The sequence below is a fragment of the Protopterus annectens genome, chromosome 4.part0 (assembly GCF_019279795.1).
Source record: "Protopterus annectens isolate FY-2018-M chromosome 4.part0, PAN1.0, whole genome shotgun sequence".
Lineage (NCBI taxonomy): Eukaryota > Metazoa > Chordata > Ceratodontiformes > Protopteridae > Protopterus > Protopterus annectens.
In genome coordinates this window covers 502211284-502235558 of record NC_056733.1, presented here as the reverse complement: position 1 = coordinate 502235558, position 24275 = coordinate 502211284, and the positions used below count along the sequence as shown (strand labels likewise).

The 24275-nt window shown below is 38.2% G+C and overlaps 1 protein-coding gene across 2 annotated transcripts in view; it reads left to right on the top strand.

Moving 5' to 3' along the window:
• RPH3A (rabphilin 3A) overlaps window positions 1-24275 on the top strand; it is a 1850086-nt gene that overhangs the window by 1696465 nt on the left and 129346 nt on the right. For both annotated transcript variants that reach the window (XM_044068420.1, XM_044068419.1), the window contains one exon: window positions 23340-23491. In XM_044068420.1, coding sequence (XP_043924355.1) covers window positions 23340-23491 — 152 coding nt within the window. The remainder of the gene's footprint in view (window positions 1-23339; window positions 23492-24275) is intronic.

Below are 24275 nucleotides of genomic sequence, written 5' to 3'. Positions count from 1 at the left end.
TCCCTGGTTTGGCCCCTCCATCTCTAATGCAAACAGGTAACCTGTAAATTGTTCATCTCCCAGGCCCATGCTTATACATATCAAAGATATCAGAACTTGTCAGAGATTTGAGATGCATGGCTAGGCATAAAAAGGTCCTTGTGATCGTTAGCCTAGTAAACAACTATGAACCTATGCACCTTGTTCTTGTGGAAGAAACAGCTTATCCCACTTGACTCTTGCCATCTTCCCCTCCCAGAAAAATTCCTTCAGCTCTTTATTGATTGCTATCCATAATTTCTCCTTTCACTGATAAAAAATATGCCTGGCCTGTGTATAAGACTAAAGGGACTAAAAACATTGTAACTGCTTGTATCTTACTATCCATATCCAAATAACAGAGCTTCCAACTTCTCCGTTTTTGTATTATCCTTTGTTTAGTCTCTTCCATTTCTCAGCTGCCACACCACAATCATTTTTAATCCATACTCCTAAATACTACATTGTATCATGTCCCCATAAATATAGATATTGTTGAACCGATTATTTTGTAGGTACATTATTTACCGCTATTGCCTTTGTTTTAGCTTTATTAACTTTGTATCCTGAAAAGATTTGAAACTGTTTCAAAAAGTTCTACAACACTGTAATGTCCTTTTCTGATTTATCAGGTATAAAATAATACCATTTGCAAACAGTGCCAGCTTTTCTTGACTACCATACCAATTATATCATTAAATTTCTGAGTCCCTTATTTTCTTTGCCAGTGGTTCTAAATATAATTCAAATAACAAAACAGAGAGAGAACACCTCTGCCTGGTTCCTCTGCTCAAGCAGAAATTATCAGAGAGGAACTCACCCACTTTAATTTTATATCCTCTCAATCAACTTTATAATTTTATCAGGAAATACAAATGTTTACATTGCCCTGCTCATAATGTCCCAGCTTACTCTGTCAAATGCTTTCTCTGCATCAAGACCCACCAAAAACAGAGGTATTTTCTTACATTCTGTTTCTCTCTGGATCATCAATGTTCTGTTAATATTGTCAAATGTTTCCCTCCCCTCCTCAAAATCTCATTGATCCATATCTATCAATTTTGACATCACTTTTGCCATTCTTTTAGCCATTATAGACGCAATCACTTCATAATAATGGTTTAGTATTGGAATGGGTCTGTATGACACTGGATCTGATGGATCTTTACCCCCTTTAGTTATTACATCTACCACCACCTTCTTCCAGAATGTGGGTACTTCTCCTCCTCTTAAAATATTGTTAAATGAAACCTTCCAGATCTTTATCAGTCTTTTTCTCTCCTAGCTTCCAGATTTCTACAGGAATACCATTTATTCCTCGGGACTTTCCTGTAGCTTGGTTGTACATCACCATTTTTATCTCCTCTCCTCATATCCTAACTGTTAGTAATTGAGCCTCATCTACCTCTAGCCTTGGCATATTTAATTCTTCCATAAACATTTCCATTTGTACCTTTTCTTGATTTCCATATTTCCCTGCTTTATACGGACTTTCATAGAATTTCTAAAATATTTCTAATACCTCTATAGGATCTCTTGTTATCTTCCTTGATATAGGTTCCCTAAGCTTGACAGCAGCCCTTTCTATTTTCTGTTGCCTGAGTCATTGTGCTAAAATCTTTTGCGCTCTCGAGTTATCAAAAAACAGTTACTTAACAGGAATATTTCTAAACTCATGCATATTATGAAGGTAATCCTTATTTACTGTTTAGCATTCTGTGGTTGTTCCTCTTCTTGTTCTGTGAGATTCCTCCTATTCTGCAATAATTTAACATTTGTCAATCTCACTAAATAATTATTGTTACTTTTTAACCATATCTCCATTTCTTTTATTTCCATCCTATTTTTAAACTCCATTTTATTTTTTTCCACTCCTAGCTATATTTTCAGAACAAATTTCTGTCTTCTCTAATAGCTCCTGAGTAATTTCCACCACCCATTAATTAAATTCCTCTCTTTTCAACAGGTAGGTGGTAAAGTGCCAGTGTCATTACCCTGTGTTTTTATTTGACTTATTATAGGCACATAATCTGAAGTAGTTGTTGGTCATGTATCAAGACCTTCAGTTAAATGCACATGTTCCTGTGAAATGTAAAGTCTTTGTAGCCTAGTCCAGTTTTTGTATCTTGGGGAATAATGTGCAAATTCACTCCAAAACCCTAGTACTGAATTTACATCTTCCATGCCAAATATTTTCATAAATTTCTTCAATGGTCTACCCTCCTTTGTTACACTTTTCATTTTGGGCCCCCCAGACGGACCTTCACTGCTTCAAATCAAATTACAGTCCCCACCTATAGGTAATATTCCTTGCTGAAAGCTGATTATTTCTCCCAGAATTTTCTTAAGCTCCATTATAGCAGTTTTAGGTAGGATATAAATACATACCAGCATAATCCTTGTAACTTGCCAGTAGCCCTTTAGTACTACAAATCTAACACTATTATCTTTTGATCCTGTTCTATCACTATTGAAGCTCCTGTTGAAATTAGTATAAGTACTTCTCTTTTCCTTTGCCCCAGGTATTATGCTGAATAACCTCCCTGAAAACCTTTCTTTATCAAATTCACATGTTCCGTTCTTTCCAACTGTGTCTCCTATAGCATAGCTGTTTGCAATCTACATTTTAATATAGTTCACTCGTCTTTCTTTTTTGTATTTATCTCTTAGACAATTGACATTTAAAGACATTACAGAAAGCAACATTTTATTAAGAAGTTATTATTCCCACCTTTTGTGTATGACAGTTGTTTGGTTAAATGTCTAGTTCCAGCTTTTGCATTGCATGCCAACACTCTTTGGCAGGTTAAACTTTTATACAGTTGTTTCTTGTCATATCCATCTGAGCCTATGTCACATCTTACAACATTTTTGTTTTATTGAAAGCCCTCAAACAAACCACAAACACATCCCAATAATCCCTTAAAACATATTAACTTAATGCTAACATGCAAAACTATATACATCTTCAAATATTGAAGTTTTACCCTCCTAATAGGAAGAAATAGCCTAAAGTGACAGCTACACTCACAGATTTTAGTAAACCTAAAATAAATTTTATCAATACTAAGACACATGGTACAGCCTGTGCTTCTACTAAGTGCTGTATGGTTTTGTTTTATCTTTATAGCTCTCCCAGCTGGGAAACCAATTGAAAGCTTTCAGAAAACATTATCTCCTAGACAATTTCTCTTTAACAGATTGTCTCCATGGAGACACAAGGACCTGACACAGAATTGCTACTAATTCTACTAAGCGATGCCTGGTTTTGTCTTCTAGTTGGGGAAACACCAGAATGCTTTCAGAGAACATTGTCTCCTAGCCAATTTCTCTTTATCATATTGTCTCCATGGAGACATGAGAACCAGGTACAGAATTGCTACTAAGCATACATTTATTTACTAGAAGAAAGCCTTATAATATTCAATATTCTTTTTCCTTTACTTGCTTCTTTTAAAACATGTTACTAGATCAAGCTAAGGGCCTTAATCCAGTCATTCCCCATGCAAGAATGAGAAAAATCAAATTAAGTTTTCTTTTGTCGTTCTTTTAGCCAGACTTTCCTCCTATTTTTTTTTTACATTGCACTGCCTACATTTCTTAAAACTGAACAAGGAGAAAGAGAGAAGAAGGGAGGAAGAAAAAAAAACAGGAGCACCTGTTTAAAATAGTATCCCTATTACACTTACAAATAACTGAGAAAACTTTATAGTGTGCAAAGAAAATCATGCACTATAAAAATAGTACTATTAAGAAAAAAATTACTTACAGTTAACCTTCTCCCTCTTCCTCCCCTCCCCAATTATTTTTCAGAACATTAATGACATGAAGTAAGGCATATGCTTTAAAGTCCCCCACAAGTCCAGCAAAGTCCAAAAAAGTCCAATATTTCCAGATGTTCTTGTTCTGTCATATTTTGCAAATATAGTTAATGTTTTGTAATCTCACATGTGTCAATTTCCATGTTACTAGTTTTGTTTGTGTTCATCTCCATCTGCCAACTCTTGTCTCTGCTTCATTTCCAAAGTACTGTCAATTCTTCTGGTCAACTCTCATGCTCAGTTCCTTCTCACCAACATTTTCCACTGAAACACTGGAAAAGGTTTCACTGGCATGGTCTCTCTATGGTCTTTATTACCAGAAGAACAAGAAGCAGAATCTCCTTCTGTTTCACAGCTTACTTTTTGTTGGACAAACTTTTGTATTTCCTTCTCAGCATGTACTTCATCAAAGAATGATTTTGCCCCTCCATGGAAGACTATTTTGAAGATAGCTGGGTACAGCAGTTTGAATCTCTTGCCTACTTCTCAACATTCCCTGAATAATGGAATAAATGTACTCCTTTTTTGCCTGGTGTTCAGTGAACAGTCATTCTCCCCAAACAATCTGCTGTCACCCACCTTTAGTACTTGGTCTTTCTGCCACAATTTTGTCAGAATCAACTCTTTCTGCTGGTATGATTGCATCTTTACTATGAAAGGTATCAGTTTCTCATAGCCAGATTTGGAGCATACACACAATGTGACCTTTCAATTAGCAGCTCCTGCTGTGGAATATCACTCTAGTTGCTTATTTGTGCTTTCATAAAATGAATATAGTCTATTCCTTCCAGCTTCTCTGTTACAGCCAAAAATTTCAGGTTTACCCTGTGTGCTCTGTCCCTCTAATTCTATTATTTTTTGAAACATCTCTTCTTGAGCAGTCTCATATTCAACCAGCCTTGTCTTCATTTTGTCCTCTGATTTTTGCAGTTTTATCACCTCATCTAAATATCTGTTTAACGCTTCTTCCATTTTTTCCAGCCATTTGTTGTTTGAGTTGATATACTCCATAAGTGTTTTGTTTATTTTAACCAGGTCTGTGTGCAGTTGTTTTATACTTTCCTCTAGATTACCGGAAGTCATGTCTGTAGCTTGCACTGCTTTTTAATGAACAGCTGCAGTACTTTTCCCAGTCAGTGTTTTTTCCTCACCTTTTGTAGTTGATTTTCTTTCCAGTCCTCTATATTTCTTTTTCCTGCCATCCAGGTAGTACACTTACTAGCCAGTTACTGGAGTTTACCAAAAACACAAAAGTCCACTGGCCTTCTCTGCTGGAGAGAGGGAGAAGCGTTAGAATTAAGCTGTTACTTGGTGAGCAGTCATCTTGGAAGTTGGGAGACATAGGGGTTTGTTCCCAGTTTATTTAGCTTTTCTACTAAGCCTGAGTAGAGAATTGTGTCAAAATCTTTGGCCGGGACAAGATAAGCAATGTGTACCAGTTTGTCATTATCTATTGCTTTGGTGACCTTTTCAAAAAATCCATTAGGTTGAATAAGCATGCCCTGCCCTTTGTAAATCCAAGCTAAAATGGGTCCAGTGTTTGGAGGTTCCCTATGTCCTGATTGATTAATCCCATGATAAGTATTTCCATGGCTTTGCATATTAGGCTGGTCAGACATATGCGTCTGTAATTGCCTGGGTGCATGAAAGGTCCTCCCTTATGCAAGGGAATTACTGTAGTTGTTCTCCATCCACTTGGTACAAAACCTGTATGGATGCTGAGATTTAATATTGTTGTTAGGGTTGTGGCTAAATTGTGCTTCACATCATTTAGGACAGAGGTATTGTCTGGCTGATCAGTGTAGTATTTTTAGCCTTTGATAGTGCTATTAGGACTTGGTCCTGTGTGATAACTGGAGGCAAGCTAATTTCAGGTATATCTTTAGGGAGGGGAGAGATCGGTAAAGTTAGAGCTAAATTTATTGGCCAATAGGTTCACTGTATCTTCAGCCTCAGTATAAGTAAAATTATTCATAATCAGCTCTGCAAGTTGCTGTGTTGTGCTTTTGAGATTATGAACATAAAAATTGCCTTGTGATTATCTTTGGCTTGGGTAGCTATTTTTGCTTTGAACATGGCTTTGGTGGATTTCATTAAGCTCCCATGTTGTTTGTTTATTTCAGTGACTCCAGAGTTGTTTTTTATTTTAGTGACAAGGTGGTGGCTGGTACAGAAGTCCATGCCTCACTACAAAAATTACCTTGTCTGAGTTATCAGCTGTACTTTCAGTGTTTCTCTGTTTTGACGATTTTAACCTTTATATTTTGTTGATAGGAAGTTTTTCTTCAGTAGTGCATAGTGTACCCCTCCTAAGCAGTGATGTATGTCCTAGACACACAAACACACACTCACATACCCACACACACACACACACACACACACACACACACACACACACACACACACACACACACACACACAGGCAAAGTCTGTGGGTGTTCACTGGCAAGGTGGAGATGTTACAAGACTCATTTGTATATATTTCCTAATATTCATGGCCCTAATGTTGTAGTTTCAGACCTGTATAGCCTAGTATAACCCATGTAAATCATTGGCATTCACTTAAAAAATAATGATTTTTATCTTGTGCAAGGAAATGTGTAGAATTTAAGTTAAAATGGCACATTTATCATGGTTTATGGTTACATAGTTTGTTAAATGTTTTACTTTTCTCAGAATACCTGGTTATTTTTCAAGTGTGTCATTTCATTTTTATTTTTAATGAAAGGGTACACCTTATCCAAAAGACATGCACTGTCTGCTGATGGGGTAGTCACACTTATGAGGGGGGCTGCATTCTTAAAGATGGCATACTGTTCCAGAAATCATGGGTACTCTCCCTGGTTTGAGGGGTAAATTAAGAAGCTTTAAATGTGGGTAAGAAGGGTAATACTCATGTGAAACAGCTGTTAATATTGCCACAGATACAAATACAGGAATGTCATAGGGATTGCAATATCACAAGACATTTATTTCTTTTACAGGGTTCTAATCAGGAAATAAAACATATCATGCATTATCATTTTGTTTTATTTTTATTGCTTCTTTTACAGGATTCTTATGAGGAAGTAGAAGGAGTCAAACATCATTACTATTTTTTATAGTCCTAAGTGTTAAGTATGCAATAAAGAAAAAATGTACATGGTATAAAATAGGAAAAATGTAAATACTGTGGCTGAGATTTGACTCTCACCGTTTAAAGCCTATTCACTTATTACAGAATTCTAGGCATCCCTGTTATAAATCCATCCATAACATAATTCTGTAATAAAATGTTGCTAGAAGCTCTGTTATTTGTTATTTGTCAGTCAAGCTTGGACTTATAAATGAGACAAACCCATGCACCACACTGCGCAAGTTCTCTTGGTACCACTGAGTTCTGTAAAATGGTCAGTATGTATGTTTTTGTGGAGCCTTTCTCCCCAACTCATTAACCTGTTGTGAGGCTTTCTCCCCTTGTATATAATCACTCAACCAGTGTTTAAATGTTTTTGAATCTGTTGTGGAGCTTTTCTCCCCAGGTCTCCACTGAAAATGGACCACTGGCTCAATTGAACTTTCCTGGTTGTCACAGGACAAATAAATATATAAATTTCCTTTGGCACTTTGTATGTATGTTATAGTTTAACAATGCATTTCTGAAGTACTGAATAAAATTATGTTTATGTACCCTTTTATAGTACTTTAGGGAAAGAACAATGTGTTTTCCCATACTCATGGTTTCAGTTGTCCAAGCCTCACAGCTAGAACTTAAATGATAGGATCAGACACATCTAGCTTCATGCCTTAGCTAAAGCATATACTTATCTTATTTCTGTCTTGGGGATTTGCATATTAAAAATACTTCCACAGCATGCCACTGGAGCTGTTATTTGTTATTTCTATAGAAATAGTAACTAGCATTAGGGAATACTAAATTGTCATGGCTGTTCTCATGAAGAAGCAGTTTAATGGCAAAGGCCTCTGTGTGATTCTGTACATTGATATATTAATTTTATGAGAGCAATGACTAAAAAAAGGAAGTTGTTGCAAGGTAACTAGTATTATTTGAAATATATATAAATATATATCTTCTGAATTGTAAAACTGAAAAAGTCAATCTACTGTGTAAGCAAGTAGAAAATTATCATTTATATTTTACTGTGACCTCCGGACTGTTGTTTTAAATGAAAGAAATGCAATAAACTAACTGGTAAATCAATACTGATTAATGTTGTTCTTGTTCTTCAGTCTGGCACTTTCTAAAGTGGACTGTTTCAAACATGGAAAATGCATATCTATGCAAAGCTGGCTTTCTTTTTTATATCCTATCAGGATAATCCCATTACAAAACGTTAGTCCATTAACTTCAAGCTGCTATTTCAAGTAATCACAGAAATGCTTTTGTGCTAGCCAAAGAAATAACAACAACAACAAAAAAATACTTAGCAAATCTCTTAACTAAACAAAAGGTCAGTTACATTTACCACCAGAACCCTAATTTAGTCCCTTGTTTTGTGTATGTAAAATGTCTGCACTATATAATTGAAAAGTGCAAACATGACATGTGTCTGATCAGGGCGAAAAGAATAACTATTTCTTCTTACCTCTGGTCACCAACTATGACCAGAGTAATAATATTTGGGTTACTCTATTAAAAAGCAGCTGCCCAAGAAATGGCACAATAATGAACTCTAGTAACTTCTGATGTGCTACAGAAGAAGGAGGAGGTTCCCTTTTCTGTAGTACCAAAGATTACTGACTACCCCCTACATAGTGTAGATTAGCAGCAGTATCTGATTTTCCCCACAAAGGTTTAGAAACCATTAGCAGTTGCTAGAACAGGATGTGACATTGCTATCAGCACCATGTTGCAGCCATCACACCTATGAATTTGGTAACACTGTACTATATTTTTTTCATTTCTGCTCTGCTTGTTGCATCAGATAGCTCTCTATTAAACTGTCTTTCAGCTTTTCTTAGTTAGGGGTTGCCACAGTGGAACTCTGGCCTGCTAATGATTGGCAGTGACTTTTTACAGTGTCTAGTTGCCAGCCCGGCACCCAACCTTCAACGAAGGCACACCCACACATGCACATACCTACCTGCATGTCTTTAAATTCACTCAACCGCAGGGAGGACATGCAGACTCCGCACAGAAGGTGCTCCAGCCGAGAATCAAACTGGAGAACCTCTTGCTATGAGGTGACAACGCTAACCGCTGCACCACCGTGGCCTCTATCAGATAGCTCTCTATTAATGCAAATCAAATTAAAAATTAACGCAATATGATATTTTTATTATTTTATTTATTTATTTCACATTTGTTAACCAGGTTAGTCAAACTGAGTTTGCAAACCCATTTTCAGTGGAGACCCATGGGGAAAAGCCCCAGCAAACTTAAGTAAAGATAAAGCAACAATATACAAATATTAAATAACAATCACAATACAAAATAATTGTAAAAAGAAAAGGTTATTAACTCTTTGCATTGCATTGATAGTAAGCAACCCATTTTCAGTGGAGACCCAAGGGGAAAGAACCCCAGCAAAAATAAGCAAAGATAAAAATGCAGGACAAAAAAAAACATTAATTATAAAGAGGAAAACAAAAGAAAAAAATTATGAACATTAAGGGATCCACTGATAACAGTGGTCTAAAATTTACTACATATGAGAGTAAAAACAAAAAGATATGCTAAAGGAAAGGATGGTCTGCGTGAGAAAAGTGCTTTCAGAGCTGTAATAAAATGTTGTTAGAGGCTCTGTTATTTGTTGGTCATGCTCAGACCCATAAACAAGACCACACTCAGCAGGTTCTATCAGTACCACTGTGGATTGCTTTGATATAGAAAAGCATCTAGCAGTTTTTGAATGCACAGGGCAAGTACATTTTAGAAGTAAAGAAAGCACATTGATGCATTTAGTATTTATATTCATTTTCACTAGGGAAACTTGTACAGTTTAGCAAACAAGACTGGGGCTATAATCTGCTGGCAGCCTTCATCTAGTGCTAGGTTTGATTTCCTTAATCTGTATTCTTCTACTGTTTGGCTCAGATAGTATTCCAGGTACTTCCTCCTTCCCTTAAGTCTGAGGTTAGTATGAAACACTCAAGGCTTCTGTAATGCATTTTAGTCGTTCTGTAACAGCACTCATAGTTCTGCATGTGTACGTAACATTCATGGCCCATTTCTACCTTAATACCAACCACTTCCCCAAAAAATGGGTACTGTCATTGATGTTCACAATCTGAACTGAACTATTGTAGTATGAAAATGTCAGCTCTATTGCAAACATACATCAGAAAGGGTCACAAAAGAGGAACTGCTGCCTAAAAAGCTGCAGATGTTTTTGGCCCACTACCTCTGACTTTTGATCTCCATTTCCTTACAGCTTCTTCTCTCACTGATTTTACCACATAGTGGAGGGTCATGGACATAACCCTTCACTGGCTGGTCTTGCCATACTGAATGGAAAGACCTTTTGGTTCATAGAGTCATAGGGGGTTACTAGGCAAGCGGCTCTAGAGCCTTTACAAGCCTAGCCTTGTTAATCCCAAGTATCCCCATGTGTTCTTTTTGGGTAGTTTGCAGAGCGAATTTATGAACAGAGCGGATCTGTGATCAACACCGGATACCCCTGTCCATGACAGACATGGGTGCCACCCCAGGGGTGAATTTACATTCTCCCATCCAATTATCTAGTCTGAAGAAGTCTAACATTAGACTAAAGTGCTTACTGAATGACCCTGTTCATGGATTATTAAAGAAGCTGATTTGTGAATTATTTTTGTTGGTTTTGTATTGTTTTTTGTTATAAATATTTTTATTTGTCTATTTTTCATCAGTTATCTAGGTTGTGTTTGAATAGGGTCAGTGAGGAGCCCTATTTTATGTGAATACAAAGTCTATTCCAGAGAAGTGGCAGTCTCTGGGAGTCATATATGTCTCTCCAGCATGGTCTATTAATATCACAAGCTAGGCTGAGATCCATAGAGTGAGTGACTCTTGTGCCATTTAATTTGCAAATGTGCAGCATTTCCATTAGGGCATGGTTGGAGATTGCCCTATAGGCCAGATACAAGTCACCTCTCAGCAGCCTAGAAGATGCAGAGTAAAGTGACAGGGCTTTCAGCCTGTCCATGTAGGACATGGTTTGGAGTCCCTGTATTCTTTTAGTGAGAAACCTTCGAGGTCTCTCCTGCTGCTGCAGGTGTCTGGTGAGGTACATGCAAAAGGGTGTATTACCTTCTATTAATGGTCTGATGAGGGTTGAATACAGTGGAGTTATAACATCCCTTGACCTGGATGCTATGCCCTTGCTTGTGAGGTGCACTACATAGAAGGCTTCCCTTACCACTGTGGAAACTTGGTGGTCAAAGTTCAGATTCCTGTCAACCTGTGTTCCCAAGTCTCACAATACTGGATTGGAAATCAGGGGTGTGCTGTCAGTATTGTAATTTGTAGGGAATTCTGTTTTGCCAAAGGGAATAATAATGCATTTTTTGCATTTAGTTTTAGACCATGGCTTTGGCACCAATCATTTGTTTGTGTTAGCCCTTCTTGTAATATGTCGACATCATTGGGGACTCAGTGATTGTTCCCAGTTTGCAATCATCAGTGAACTTGGTGAGCCAAAGGCCATCTACTTTGGCCTGGACTTCTTAGGCTATAAACATCCCCCATGACCAGGGAAAAATGTGAAGACACAAGAATCACCATACTGCAGCCAGATGGATTTTTGTCTTGAATCCTGCTTTTTCTGTTGTCCCGCATTTATATCATGAGGTTGATGTGCAGTAACAATGCAATGCAAGGGAACTGCTTACACTGGTATAGTAGCATTCTTCTCATTTGCTCACATAATTTATATCTCATAGCAAGGCCACAGTATTACTACCCAATACTGCTGTCCTGATTATGTGTCTCCAGCACATCCCCACATTATTCCCCAAGAACAGGTCAGCAGGCAGAGATTTATCATTCCTCTAACTTGTGTCATCACCTCCTCCACAATTTGGGCTGATTATCAAACCTGGGTGATAAGGTTCACAGTCATGCATGGAGATTTATTCAAGATCCTAGCTTGAGCCATGTAACTTGTACTAGACCCTGTTCCTATGATGTGGTATTTTGTGATTCAGAGACATGCTAGCCATGATGAGGTAACACCTCATTATTGGCTAATTTGCATGTTTCTGAACCACATTTACTGCAGTGATGTGTAGATCATTGCTGATCTACTGATTGTGGTAGTATACTGCTGCTAGTGTAAGCATTAGCTTCCTCCAGTCACTGTGTCTCTCACACTCACACACCCACCCACACACCACAGTTCCCATACCTGTCCCTGACCTGCACCTGTCTGCCCTTCCATGGCTCTCCCAACACATGATCCCTGTCTTGAAGTTGTTGCCATTATGGCACTTTACTGTAAACTAATCCCTGGTGGCTAGTGTTTCCCTGTACACCCCAATCCCTGTACTGCTGCTGGTGCCATTAAGGCACTGAAGTTAAATATTTCCCTGGTGACTTGTGGCTCCCCCCACCCTCCGATTCCCGTACCACTGTCACCGTAGGTAGTTAGCCACAGCCTTTTGGCTGTATTTAATACCATGATGTGGTGGAGCAGGCTGTGATGATTTACACATGGCTGAGTGATTTTTTTGAATCACTCACATCTTGATGCCTTCCTGGAGGTAATTCCATAGGGGAGAGAGAGAATGCATGACTAATAAGCATTTGCCTCTCTCTATAGTGCCTCATTACCATTCAGCACAGCTGCAGGACCATCCCTATGTGATGCTGCATGTCTTCATGCTAGATTACCTTGCAATGCCAGGTTTGGGCACTTGCTAAATCCTAAAAACGTGCTGTGATGTGTACACAGACGTATACATGTAGCAGTATGTTCATTAATCCCCCCATGGCTTCACCCTTGGAATACTGAACTAACTAAACTGTTGCAGAAATTGTTGTTTGGTATCACGGAGTACTGTACCAAATGAAACTCTTACTGCAGAGTTTCAAACCAGTTTACAACAAAAAAATGAGCTTAGTGAACACAGGAGGACACTGCAAGTCTACAAAACTGGGGGATGATCAGGGGAAAGTATGTACTCACAGGTGGAGATACAACACCAGTATGTATTTATTTATTTACATTTACTTACCGGGAAATTCCGACTGGACGTAGGTCCTTTTTCAGCGGATGCCCGGGAAGAAAAGCTCCACATCATGTAGATGATAAATAGAGATACAAAGTTGCAGCAATAGTAAACAACATTACAGGTTTTGGCTTTAATACAATAACAAGATATTGATTATCAACAGTATATACAGTAAATGTTGCAAGTTACGATAGTTTCTTGTCGTTTATAATATTAATAACAAAGTTGTCAGACATGATGTTAAAGTGTGTAGACAATTAGCTATTTCTGACTGTGGTTAGTAGTGGCGGTAGTATAGTTGGGTTAAGAGTCTAGGTGGGGGGGGTAAGGGTGGGGGTGTTAGTCTGGATTAGATCAAGAACAAAACCAGTGCAAATTTAAGTGGAATTTGAGTGCAGTCTTGAAAAGGCTGCTGGAAGGTAGAGTAGTTATAGAGGGTGGAAGATTGTTCCAAAGTTTAGCTATGGTGCATGAAAATATGGCGTCTCCTGCTGAGTTTTTGGGTTTGATAACAGTGACTTGATTTTTGTTGCTTGATCTTAGGGGCCTAGTGGGGTGATAGGGTTGGAGAAGGGTTTGAAGGGAAGGGATGTTAAGGGGGTAGTTAATAAATTTATAAGTGAGGGTGAATTGATTAAAGTGAAGGAGTTGTGAGAGTTCTAGCCAGTTTAGTTCTTTAAGGGAGATACAATGATGGCTGCGGTAGGAGGTTCCAGTGGCAAATTTAGCAATTTTGTTGTAACAAGCATAAAGCTTGTGTAGGTCTGTCTGTTTAAGGTATGGGGAATGCATAGAGTAGGGTGGAGATTAGCTGGGAATTGGCTATGGAGATTCTAGATGCCTTGGTTAGGAATTGGCGGCTTCGATATAATGCACCAAGTTTCTTTTGAACTTTTTTATTGTGAGAGATATGTGGGTGTCAAGTCTAAGTCTAAGTTTGTTGTCTGTTTCCACATCAAGTAATTTTGTGTGTACTAATGGAGAGATGACGGTATTGTCTTTGGCAAGAATGTTAAAGTGGGGGGTGTTTTGGGTGGCTTTGGAAGGTTGGAACAGGAAAAGTTTTGTCTTACTTGGGTTGAGTAGGAGCTGAACATTGGATAGCCATCTTTCTACAGAAGAGAATTATTCCTGTGTGATTTGTTGTAGTTCTGGCAGAGTGGAGGCAGAGCAGATAAGAGTAGAGTCATCTGCGTACTGTATAAGAGATGCTTGTGTGGTGACAGTGTGTAGGTTGTTAGTGAAAAGTGAGAATAGCAGAGGGCCAAGGATAGACCCTTGGGGAACTCCAAGAGTAACTGGTAGGTGAGGTGATATGTTATCATCCCAGATTACTGATTGCTGGCATCCATGTAGATAGCTGTGGAACCAGTTGCAGGCTGATTGTGAGAAGGAGAGGTTGGGGAGAGTAGAGAGTAGTAGCTTATGAGATACCATGTCAAAGGCCTTTGAGAGATCTAGAAATACGGCAGTAGAGAAGAGGCCATTGTTTTTGTGATGAAGTATAGTGTTGGTAAAGGAGAGCAGAGTGGAGGTAGTGCTGTGATATGGCCTGAAACCATGTTGGGTTTTGGAGAGGAGATTATTAGCTAGGAGGTAGTTGGAGACCTGGGTGTTAATACATTTTTCAAGTATCTTGGAGAGAGGAGAGAGGATAGCAATGGGGCGGTAATTAGAGAGGTCAGTGGAAGGGTGCCTTTGTGGAGGGGAATGATGTGGGATATTTTCCCTATCAAGGGAATATAGCCTTCTGTTATGGAACAGTTGATTAGAACTGAAATTGGGTAGGCTGGTGTATCAGCTGCAATTTTCAAGTATTCAGAGAGGAGGTTGTCAGCTGCGAGTTTGGTGGGTTTAAGTTCTAACAATAATCTTTTTATGTTGGAAGTAGGTACTGAGGTGAAGAAGAAAAGAGGAGTGGGTGGTTTAGGGTTAGGAGTTGGGGGGGGGGCTGTTGTAGGGAAGTGTTGTTTGTTTAGAGATGTTATAGTTTCAGTGAAGTGTTTGTTGAAGGATTCAACAATACCGCTAGTGGAGGGGGGAATGGACGGCTGGGGAGTATCAACCTTCCCTGGGTGGAGGATAGTGTTAATAGTGGACCAGAACTGTTTAGGGTTGTGGTTGGTAGAGTTTAGGGTGGATTTATAGTAGAGGGATTTGTCTAATTTTATATGCTTTTTGGCTTTATTGTGCAGTTCAAGGAATGATTGCCTATCTGAGTCATTTTTTGTTAGTCGCCAGTGCTCCCAGGCCTTATCTCTGGATTTCATTAGGGTCCTGGTGGTCTTTTGTAACCATGGGGCATGCCTGGATCTGACTTTGGCATTTCTTACAGGAGCATGGGTGTTTAGGATGGAGAGGAAGGTACTGTTGAAGAAGTGGACAGCCTCATCTAGGTTGAGGTATTTTAGTGGTGACCAGTTAATTTTTTGCAGGGAGGAGATGAAGGAGTTGGGGTTGAAGTTGGACTTGTTCCATATTTGCCTGTGGATAATGGGTTTCAGACTGTTTGTGTGGTGCTGAATTAGGAAAGTGGGGGAGTGGTCACTAAGATTGTCAGGTAAGCAGCCTGCTAGATAAGAGTGAGGGGCTTTGTTCACTAGGATCCAGTCAAGTAAGGTATGATTGTTAAAGTTTTTGTTGATTCGGTTAGAGGATTGAATGAGTTGAGTAAATCCATGGAGATTAAGGTGAATGGTTGGGAGACTCTTATTACAGGATAGCCAGTTGATGTTAAAGACACAGAGAATGATGGTTTCCTGGGGTAGAGATAGAGTAGCCCAGCTCAGGTGATTTTCTAGGGTTGTAATATTTTGCCCTGGTGGGAAATAGCATCCTATGATATTGATTGTTTTGTTTGGGTTTAGTTTGAGATTGGCATAAAGGATTTATTCATTGTTTTGGTGAGGGGCAGATGAGTTCAGGAGTTGAATATTGAGGTGGTGTTTAAATATCAATTCTGCACCACCTCCTTTTTTGGACAATCTGTCTATGAGAAGGATGTTGTATTCAGGTGGAAGTATTTCCTCACTTTGGATGTGAGGTTTGAGCCAGGTTTCAGTTAGGAAGAGAATATCTGGGGAATATATGCTTATGCTGGTGTGTAGTTATTGGATTGTATCGCCTATGCTTCTGATGTTTAGGGACATTATAAGTAGGTCTGTTGTTTTCTTGTTGGCTAGGAGTTGAGTTGTGGGGGGGAGTTGTGGGGGGGGGTTTGCTTGGACTAGGGTTTGTATGGATGTCTCCAGCGAGGGCTATTTTATTGAGGGTGTTTAGGATATGTTTTATATACATAGTAAATTGCTTATGGCATCTTAGGGATATTTTATTTTTGAGTGTGTTAGGTGTTTGGTAATGGAGTGGGTGTATTGGGAGGATGGTTTTGGTGGCAGGGGTTGTGTAGTTATACTGTAAATGTTTGAGGGAGGGTGTTGAGAGAGTACAGTGGAAATTGTTGGGGCATGTGACTGTGGAGCCTTGATAGGATGTAATGTGAGCTAGAACTACATAGGTTAGGATTGCTATTATATTAGGTAGTAGCATTATTGTGTTGGATGTAGGAATAGGGGTGAGTAGTGGTGTAGCCTAATTGCTGGCAATTAGGGGTGGGTTTAAGGCTAAGAATAAATGTAGAGGTACTGGGGGTGGGTAGGAATAGGGGGCAGGGAGGGGAACAGAGTGAGTGTAGCGAATGGAGTGGGCTAGAACTCCCCCAGGCTAAAGATTGCAGGGTAAGTGTCTAAATAGCCAAATTGTTAGGAGTTATTAGAATCTAGTAGGGAAAAACACTCTATAGACCTGATTTCAGCTGTGTCCTTTCTGGGTAGATACCTAGTTTGAAACAGACAAAAAGTGGCAGTTTAAGTACCTTCTTGCCTCTATTTTACAAGTGGGCAGTTCCAGTGTATCTACTGGGTTACCTTTTTTCACCTAGAGCTTTATCTTGGTTTACTGATAGCAAAAAGGAAAAGTTAACTGTGGAATGTATTTACAGCAGAATGGGGGTGGGGGGGTGCAACTGCAGTCCCTAGCCATGGGTAGAGCCAGTTATTTCTGCTTTAGACCAGGTGCTTTCTACAGTAGTAGGCTAAGAAGGAAACATAGCTAGACACCTACAGTAACTTATTTTCTTTTTAAACCCCTTGAGTCCTCGTGGCTGGTTTCTTCACTGCAGATGTGGCCAATGGCCAAGGATTCAGCAATTGGGGGACTAAGAGAGAACCCGTTCGCAGGGACAGTGGTCACTAAATGCAAAGTTGGAGACAAAAACATTTATTACGTTAAGGTCTCTGAAAGAGGAATGAGAGAGAAGTGCTGTAAAAAGTAACTGAAATAATAAATTATCACCCAGGCAGGAAGGGTATTGGGTTTAAGAGTAGCAGCACGTTATACTATTTACACAGGTACAAAGTGTTTAGTAAAAAAGGCTCAGGCAACTGTTATTCGCATATGAAGCCCTTGACATAAAATAACACCTTACTTAGTGATATATACCAGATAATTTAGGTAGCCCATGAATTTAAAGAGACAGTTCTATCACATATATAGCAGTAGTAAACTATGACAACATTTGTATATAACAGTACTTAAATATCGCAACACAGACATTTACATATCTACATTGCTATAATATTTCTTATGGTACAGCAGTTAAAACAACTAAGGATCGCTCTGACTTGGCAGCAAAACAGGACTTTTAGCCGTAATATGGTGTTCTGTATTTAACTTATTGCTTTCCTTCAAAGTGAATCACAGAACACTCAGTCACACTGCTTAGCATCTATTTTAACTAAAAAGTATGTACTAAACAAAAGTGATGAGGAGTAGCAACCCAGTTTGATACTATAGCATCTGTAAGTGCTAGCAGCACTAAGCAGACTAAGCACTAAGCACACTAAGCACCAAGTCAGACTGGAAAATGATACATTGTAACAGTACTGATCACCTGGTATGAAGTGAATTCTGTCCTATCATCTCTGGTGTTTTCCCTCCATGTACAGTCTTTGCATTTGGTGTTGACAAGGAGCTGGCCTTACAAAAACATGCAAGCCATCCTACTCACCTGATGTCCAATGTAGCATGAAGCCCCTGTGCATCTCTTTTGCATGTATTTCAGCTTGTGCCAGTGCAAGATCTGGTGCTCCTGGCCTCTGATATCCTGCTGATATAGCGTATTAATAATCCCAAACTAAATAAAATGGTACCATTGCATAAAGGCCTGTAACCTGGACATATCCCTTCACCGGGTGAGTCTTATACCTCCAAAGGGATCCATGGCAGATGCAGTTTTACCCAGAAGGACAAATACTGCACGTGTACATTTCAATGAAAGCGGGTACGTTCACTCTCAGTGATAGTCAAGTAATATTAGTATTATACAATGAAACTATTACGCAAAGATATGTTTGACCCTTTTTAATAACTCTGCTATACAAATGAACTTCTTTGTCTTACATTACATAGTTGTCGCTGATAGTGAAGGAGTAGTTTTGCAATACAGTCCATGCATGTGCACTATTCAGAATGCACTTTGTCACCAAGATACTTCTTTCCACTGTTAGTCACTGTGACACTTTTTCATTTTTAGGTTTTTTATATGCTACTTAAGCAAGTAGCATTGGTTGTTGTTTGCAATGATGTGTCAGGAAAAAAGGGAACGTAAAGTCTTTTTTTATTAGTAACTTTTAGAATTTGGTGTGAAAGGCTAATAGTGACAAATTTAATTATATTTTTGACTTGTCTAAATGGATCTTTTTGTGTTGGCAACTGTATTTTACCAACTAAAAGACTCCATTTACTCAATCAAATGTCCAGTTACAGGGCTATTTTAGAAGGGGTGTACAAGTAAGAAACATACATTTTGTTGCTGTAAAAAGTCTACATGTTCTGAATTAACAATAAAAGTATATTTAAGAAACAACAGTACTTTTCCATTAAACCCCTACCAGTTCGCAGTGCTATGTTTTGCCGGTATTTCCTCGCCAGTTTGGATTGCCTTCTTTCCTACAACACCAACAAAAATGATATAGCAAGGAATTGGATGCTGTTGGAAAGAAGGCAATCTGAAGTGGTGAGGAAAAATGGGCAAAACACAGCATTGCAGTTTCTTCTTTTGAAGAATGTAAACCTTGCCTGTAGATGATTGTCACTGTCGAACTGACACCCCGACCCCATGCCATGTGATGAGTGGATGAAGTCTTAAACTCAGAAATCTGTATGTCATTACTTACGGATTTCAACCCTCAACGATATGCCCAAAAACCACAAACTTTACAACAAACTGATCAGAACCATGAGGCAAAACATGGACATCTAGCAGAAATCTGGACAGCTGGTAACTATTGGGTTAACCTTACTCTTGTTTGTGTTACACGCGTTGTGTAGTACCGAACCCACGCATAAACAAATGCAGTACAGTAAACAATGTCAGACAGTTGCTTAGAAGTCAAACCTTATACGACAGCAGATCACAATCTGTGATCATTACACATCATAGAAACAGTGGTGGAAAATCATAGGTGAGGGTCTGAAAGAGAAGCGGTTTCTTATTTTGAAGAGTGTAAACTTCCCCATAATTGCGTGTTCTGACCTCATGAAGTCATCATTGATTGCAACAGTAATTTAAAGTGCAGAAATGTAACAACCTGATCAAGTAAAAGGTAAAAAATCAGCTAGAAGAGGGAACAGGTCAGTTGAAACAACAAAATAACCATGGTTCTTAGGAATAAGGCGAGAGGAGTGGTAGGGGTTTAATGGAAAAGTACCGAAACAACTCCTTTTTATCAGCACTGAATAACTCAGAATTCAACCGGAATGGACTGAAATGGTTTACCAGCTACCTCAAAAAAGGATCATTCTCCATTAAGACATTACAATATGCAATTCTAATTCGGGGTTTTCTTCATAGATCAGTTATAGCCCCCAATAGTTATCTTGTTACTTAATTCCTGTTCACTCACATTCCCAAATACAGTATTATGCAGATGACAGTTTAATCTGTAATTTTAAACTGCCTAGCAAACATAACTAGGTAGAGCAAGATCTTTCCTATTTATCTAATTGGCTTAAAAACAATGGTTTAGTATTCAATATCTCTAACACCAAAGCCGTGATTTTGGAAACAGTCAATACATCAGACAGTCCCCTAAAGTGGTCTACTGAAGAATATCAAGGTAGCACCCAGAGTACAACCATTCAGTTGATTTATCTATGTATTAGACGTGAAAACACACTAAACTTCATTCTTCACATTCAAGAAACCACAGTCAAAGTAACACAACTCCTGTTTTTATGCTGGGAAAGTTCAATTTTCTCTAGAAGGAGGAGGAGCACCAACAGGAACAGGCATCTTCTACATCATATGGAAATTGGCCTTCCAAGCATCACAGCAGAATTTCAAAACCAAATCCTCTCCCAAAGAAAATACCACCACAGTATTATCAAAAATAACTAACTACTTCTTAACTAGTACGCAGATGCTTTTCTAGTGAATCTACTCTTTAAATTTCCAAAAATGAATACCTTTCTTTGCCATACCAGCAAAATGTTACCTTCTCTACAGACTTATTACCTCCACTCTTTCTCTAAAGAAGCCATCAATTTAAGGAAGCCCAAAACAAACTTCATTCAAACAGTCACTTTGACCGTTCATAGATCCCAAAACCTAAGGCTCTCCCTTCTCCTCTCAGAGTTTAAACAATTATATTCACAGCTAGGCAAACACCTGGCAGAGCCAACCAATTCTACCTAATTTAGCCAATCTCCTTTCTCAAGTTGACCCTCCACTTCTTTTCCTTTTTGAAAGCTGAAGCAAAATGTTCATTTAGGACCTTGCCTGTTGTAGTCATCTCTTATCTTCATAGACAGGCTAGGTCCATCCTTTCCTCTCTTATTCCTGCTATATACCTAAAAAGGTCTTTGCTACCCTTCCTGATCCACAACTTCCATTAAGCTTGCATCTTTTCTGTATTTAACTCCTTTGTTAATCTACTTCCCTCCTTGTATTGTGCCTCTTCACTTCTATTCTTCCTTCTTTGTCTTTTGTCCTAACTGCAAGCTTTACCTTTCTTTGTAGGCACATGGCCGTTTACTTTTTGCCCCATCATCAAACCTTTGTCCATATACCCTAGTACTGCCCCTCTGACCTATTCCCTTAGTTTTAGTTTCTCAGCCTGCCTCCAGTCAATTAATTGAGTTTTAACTTTCTTCCCAACTCATCATAATTCACACCCTTAAAATCCCACACCAATTTGTCTTTGTATTCTTACCTTCTCTACTCCAAGCATCATGATAGCATATGCTCACTGTTGGCTAATGGTACCCTAACTTGGACACTCCTCCAGCTTGGGTAGTATCACATCCAGGGGGAACTCACTCTTTTATGTCCTGTTTAGGCTGATGTTTTTTCACAGAGTATCTTTAAGGGAAGATGATGTAACATTGATATTTCATTGTACTGCCTGAGGAAAGGGATGTGATTTTTTTGTCTTATCACTTTTCCATCTTTTTTAATTTTGTGCAATTTTAGACTAGTATATTTAGAGAATAGTGCCATCATGGCAAATTCTCTCATATTGAGGGGTTTGTGGGGTATAATCTCATGCAAAATGAAATATATTTACTTTTTTCATTTCTGTAGATTCCACTGTAGATCATTGTGGAACACCAATACCCCAATTATCCTAACTGCTGAAACCTAATTCTCAAAAGAAAAAACACAGAAAAATGTAAGTGTTTTTGCAGGGGGCTGGCACCTGTACCCTCCTATATGATTGGCATGATCCCCACACCCTATATATACAAACACCACAGTTACAGTAACTTGAGGACAGGAAAAAAATACCCCCCCCCCCAAAAAAAGAGCATCACCACTGGTGGTGCACATTTACAGATCTTGCAAGCAATGATTTCCTATGGGAAGCAACAACTGGCATTCTGTTCAATAATTGATGTTCAAGGAATCATACTGTATCCACCAGTAAAACATATCATTTTTACTTGAAATTTTCACTTTGAGATGTTTTGGATTTGTGATCATTATTTTACAAGGTTTACAGTCCCAACATAATGGGGCTTAGTATTCTATTATGAATCCTGTTATGAATCCTGTCCTTTCTACTATAATTGCACACTAGACGGCTGAACCTCTTATTGTCCCACACATCAGTCAACTCCTGATATTAATTTTATGAGGGAATATACTAGCATTTATAGATACAGAGGACATTCATAAAGGTTAACAGAAGATGTACACTACGTGTACACCTTGAGGTAACTTTTCTGAATTGAAGAACAGCCCTACAACAATACCTCAGCTGTCTATTCATTCTGAGAAGTTACACAAAGTGTACACATGGTGTACACCTTGTGGTAACCTTTATGAATCCCCTCCATAGTGTGCGTCACAACAGATATGGGAAACCCAAGTTTATTGTAATGTAGTATAATGTTATATATAACAAAGACTTCTTGTATTTGCTACACTCATAACCTAATGCAAGACCAACTCTATTCCTTATTACCATACTGTTGTCACATACTTTTCCACATATTTAATTATTTCAGTGCCTATGTTTTTGTTATCTAGTTGCTGATATAACTATTTTATAATTATGAAATAAAATTGTTCAATCTGTATAGTATCATCATTACAATTCATAATAACATATATCTGTAAAGCTCAAGTACTGTAATAAAAATGTAAGAGTTGTGTTACTTATGGCTACAGATGTGATTGTGAAGATAATTGTGATTTGAAGTGTAATGACATGAAACATGGCAAGGATCATGTGCAATAATGTTCTCACAAGATTAATTCTTTGGTAATGCCAAGATGTTTCTTTGGAAATGGATTTTGTGTATTGCAGGTAAATGGAAGAATATATAATTCCCTGTTACATACACAAACATGCACACACACACACACACACACACACACACACACACACACACACACACACACACACACACACACACACACACACACACACACACACACACACACACACACACACACACACACACACACACACATGCATTTACAGCCTCATCTTCTGTCTCTGTGGTTAAATTATCTGCATTTTATTTTTTTCTTATTATTTGTCTTGACAAAATAAATGCAATAAAACCTGATCATATCTCTCACATGCATGGTTTTGCTTCTCTAAAACACTGCTTCATTTTGTTTATAGATGCTTACTGAACATTTTTTGCTTTAAACAGTGTTGAGAATCCTCAAAGAAACTAAAAACTGCTGCTAAAGACCTAAGTTATTATGGTTGCTATGCACTAGCAATGTAATTTTGCCCTTCTCCAGAGTGATGCTTGGTTCTTTTTTCCTCCATTTAGACAGAGCGTGGCAGTGAAACAGAAGAACGAGGAAGAATACTTGTGTCCCTGTTATACAGTACTCAGCAGGGAGGCCTTATTGTAGGAATCGTACGTTGTGTCCATTTGGCAGCTATGGATGCCAATGGATATTCAGACCCTTTTGTTAAAATGTAAGTGAAATGTATCATTTAGTATTACTCATCAACAAACTTAAGTGTTCCAGTTAGAAAACTGTTAACATCATATAATACATTTTTGCAGGTTATTCCACTGATGATAATATGTGCCATCTGGAACTAAATGATGAAATTGCAGACTAAGTAGCTTCTAAATCTCTATTCATGCATATACTGCTTCTAAAGATGATTTAATAAAGCATGGCTTCCTTACTTCAAAAAGTATAACAACATTATGCAGTCAAGGGCATGATATAGTGCACCTAAAGGACTTTCAAAAGTGAATTAATATATGCATAATTGCATATTTAATTTAATATATTAATACTGTAAATCATGCTAACCAAATGATAAGTATCACTACCATGTTCTATAGTTTTCTTGTTTTTTTGGCAAAGGAAAAGGATGTATGTGCTTCTCTCAAAATAATTCATTCTTTTGAGGCTTGAGATGATCATTTGTCTGAATCTCTGAAGGATTATTAACAAATTATGCCCCCTTGAACTATACAGTGAGGTTGTCCTGACATTCATCTTTTGTATAATTTATTCAAATTGCATTGAGTACTTTTTTAATTGTGCCAGTATTTGGTTGTTCCCATTCAACCACATAAAGAGAACTTATAATAAGTTGAATAACAAATCTGTCCCTGGTAACATTTTTTATTAAAGGAAACTACATATAACAGGTAGCATGATCTTATATTTATAAAAATAGCTGTGCATTTAAAACCTAGAATACCAACTCTGTACATTGTCCTCTAAGACTCAAAAATCCA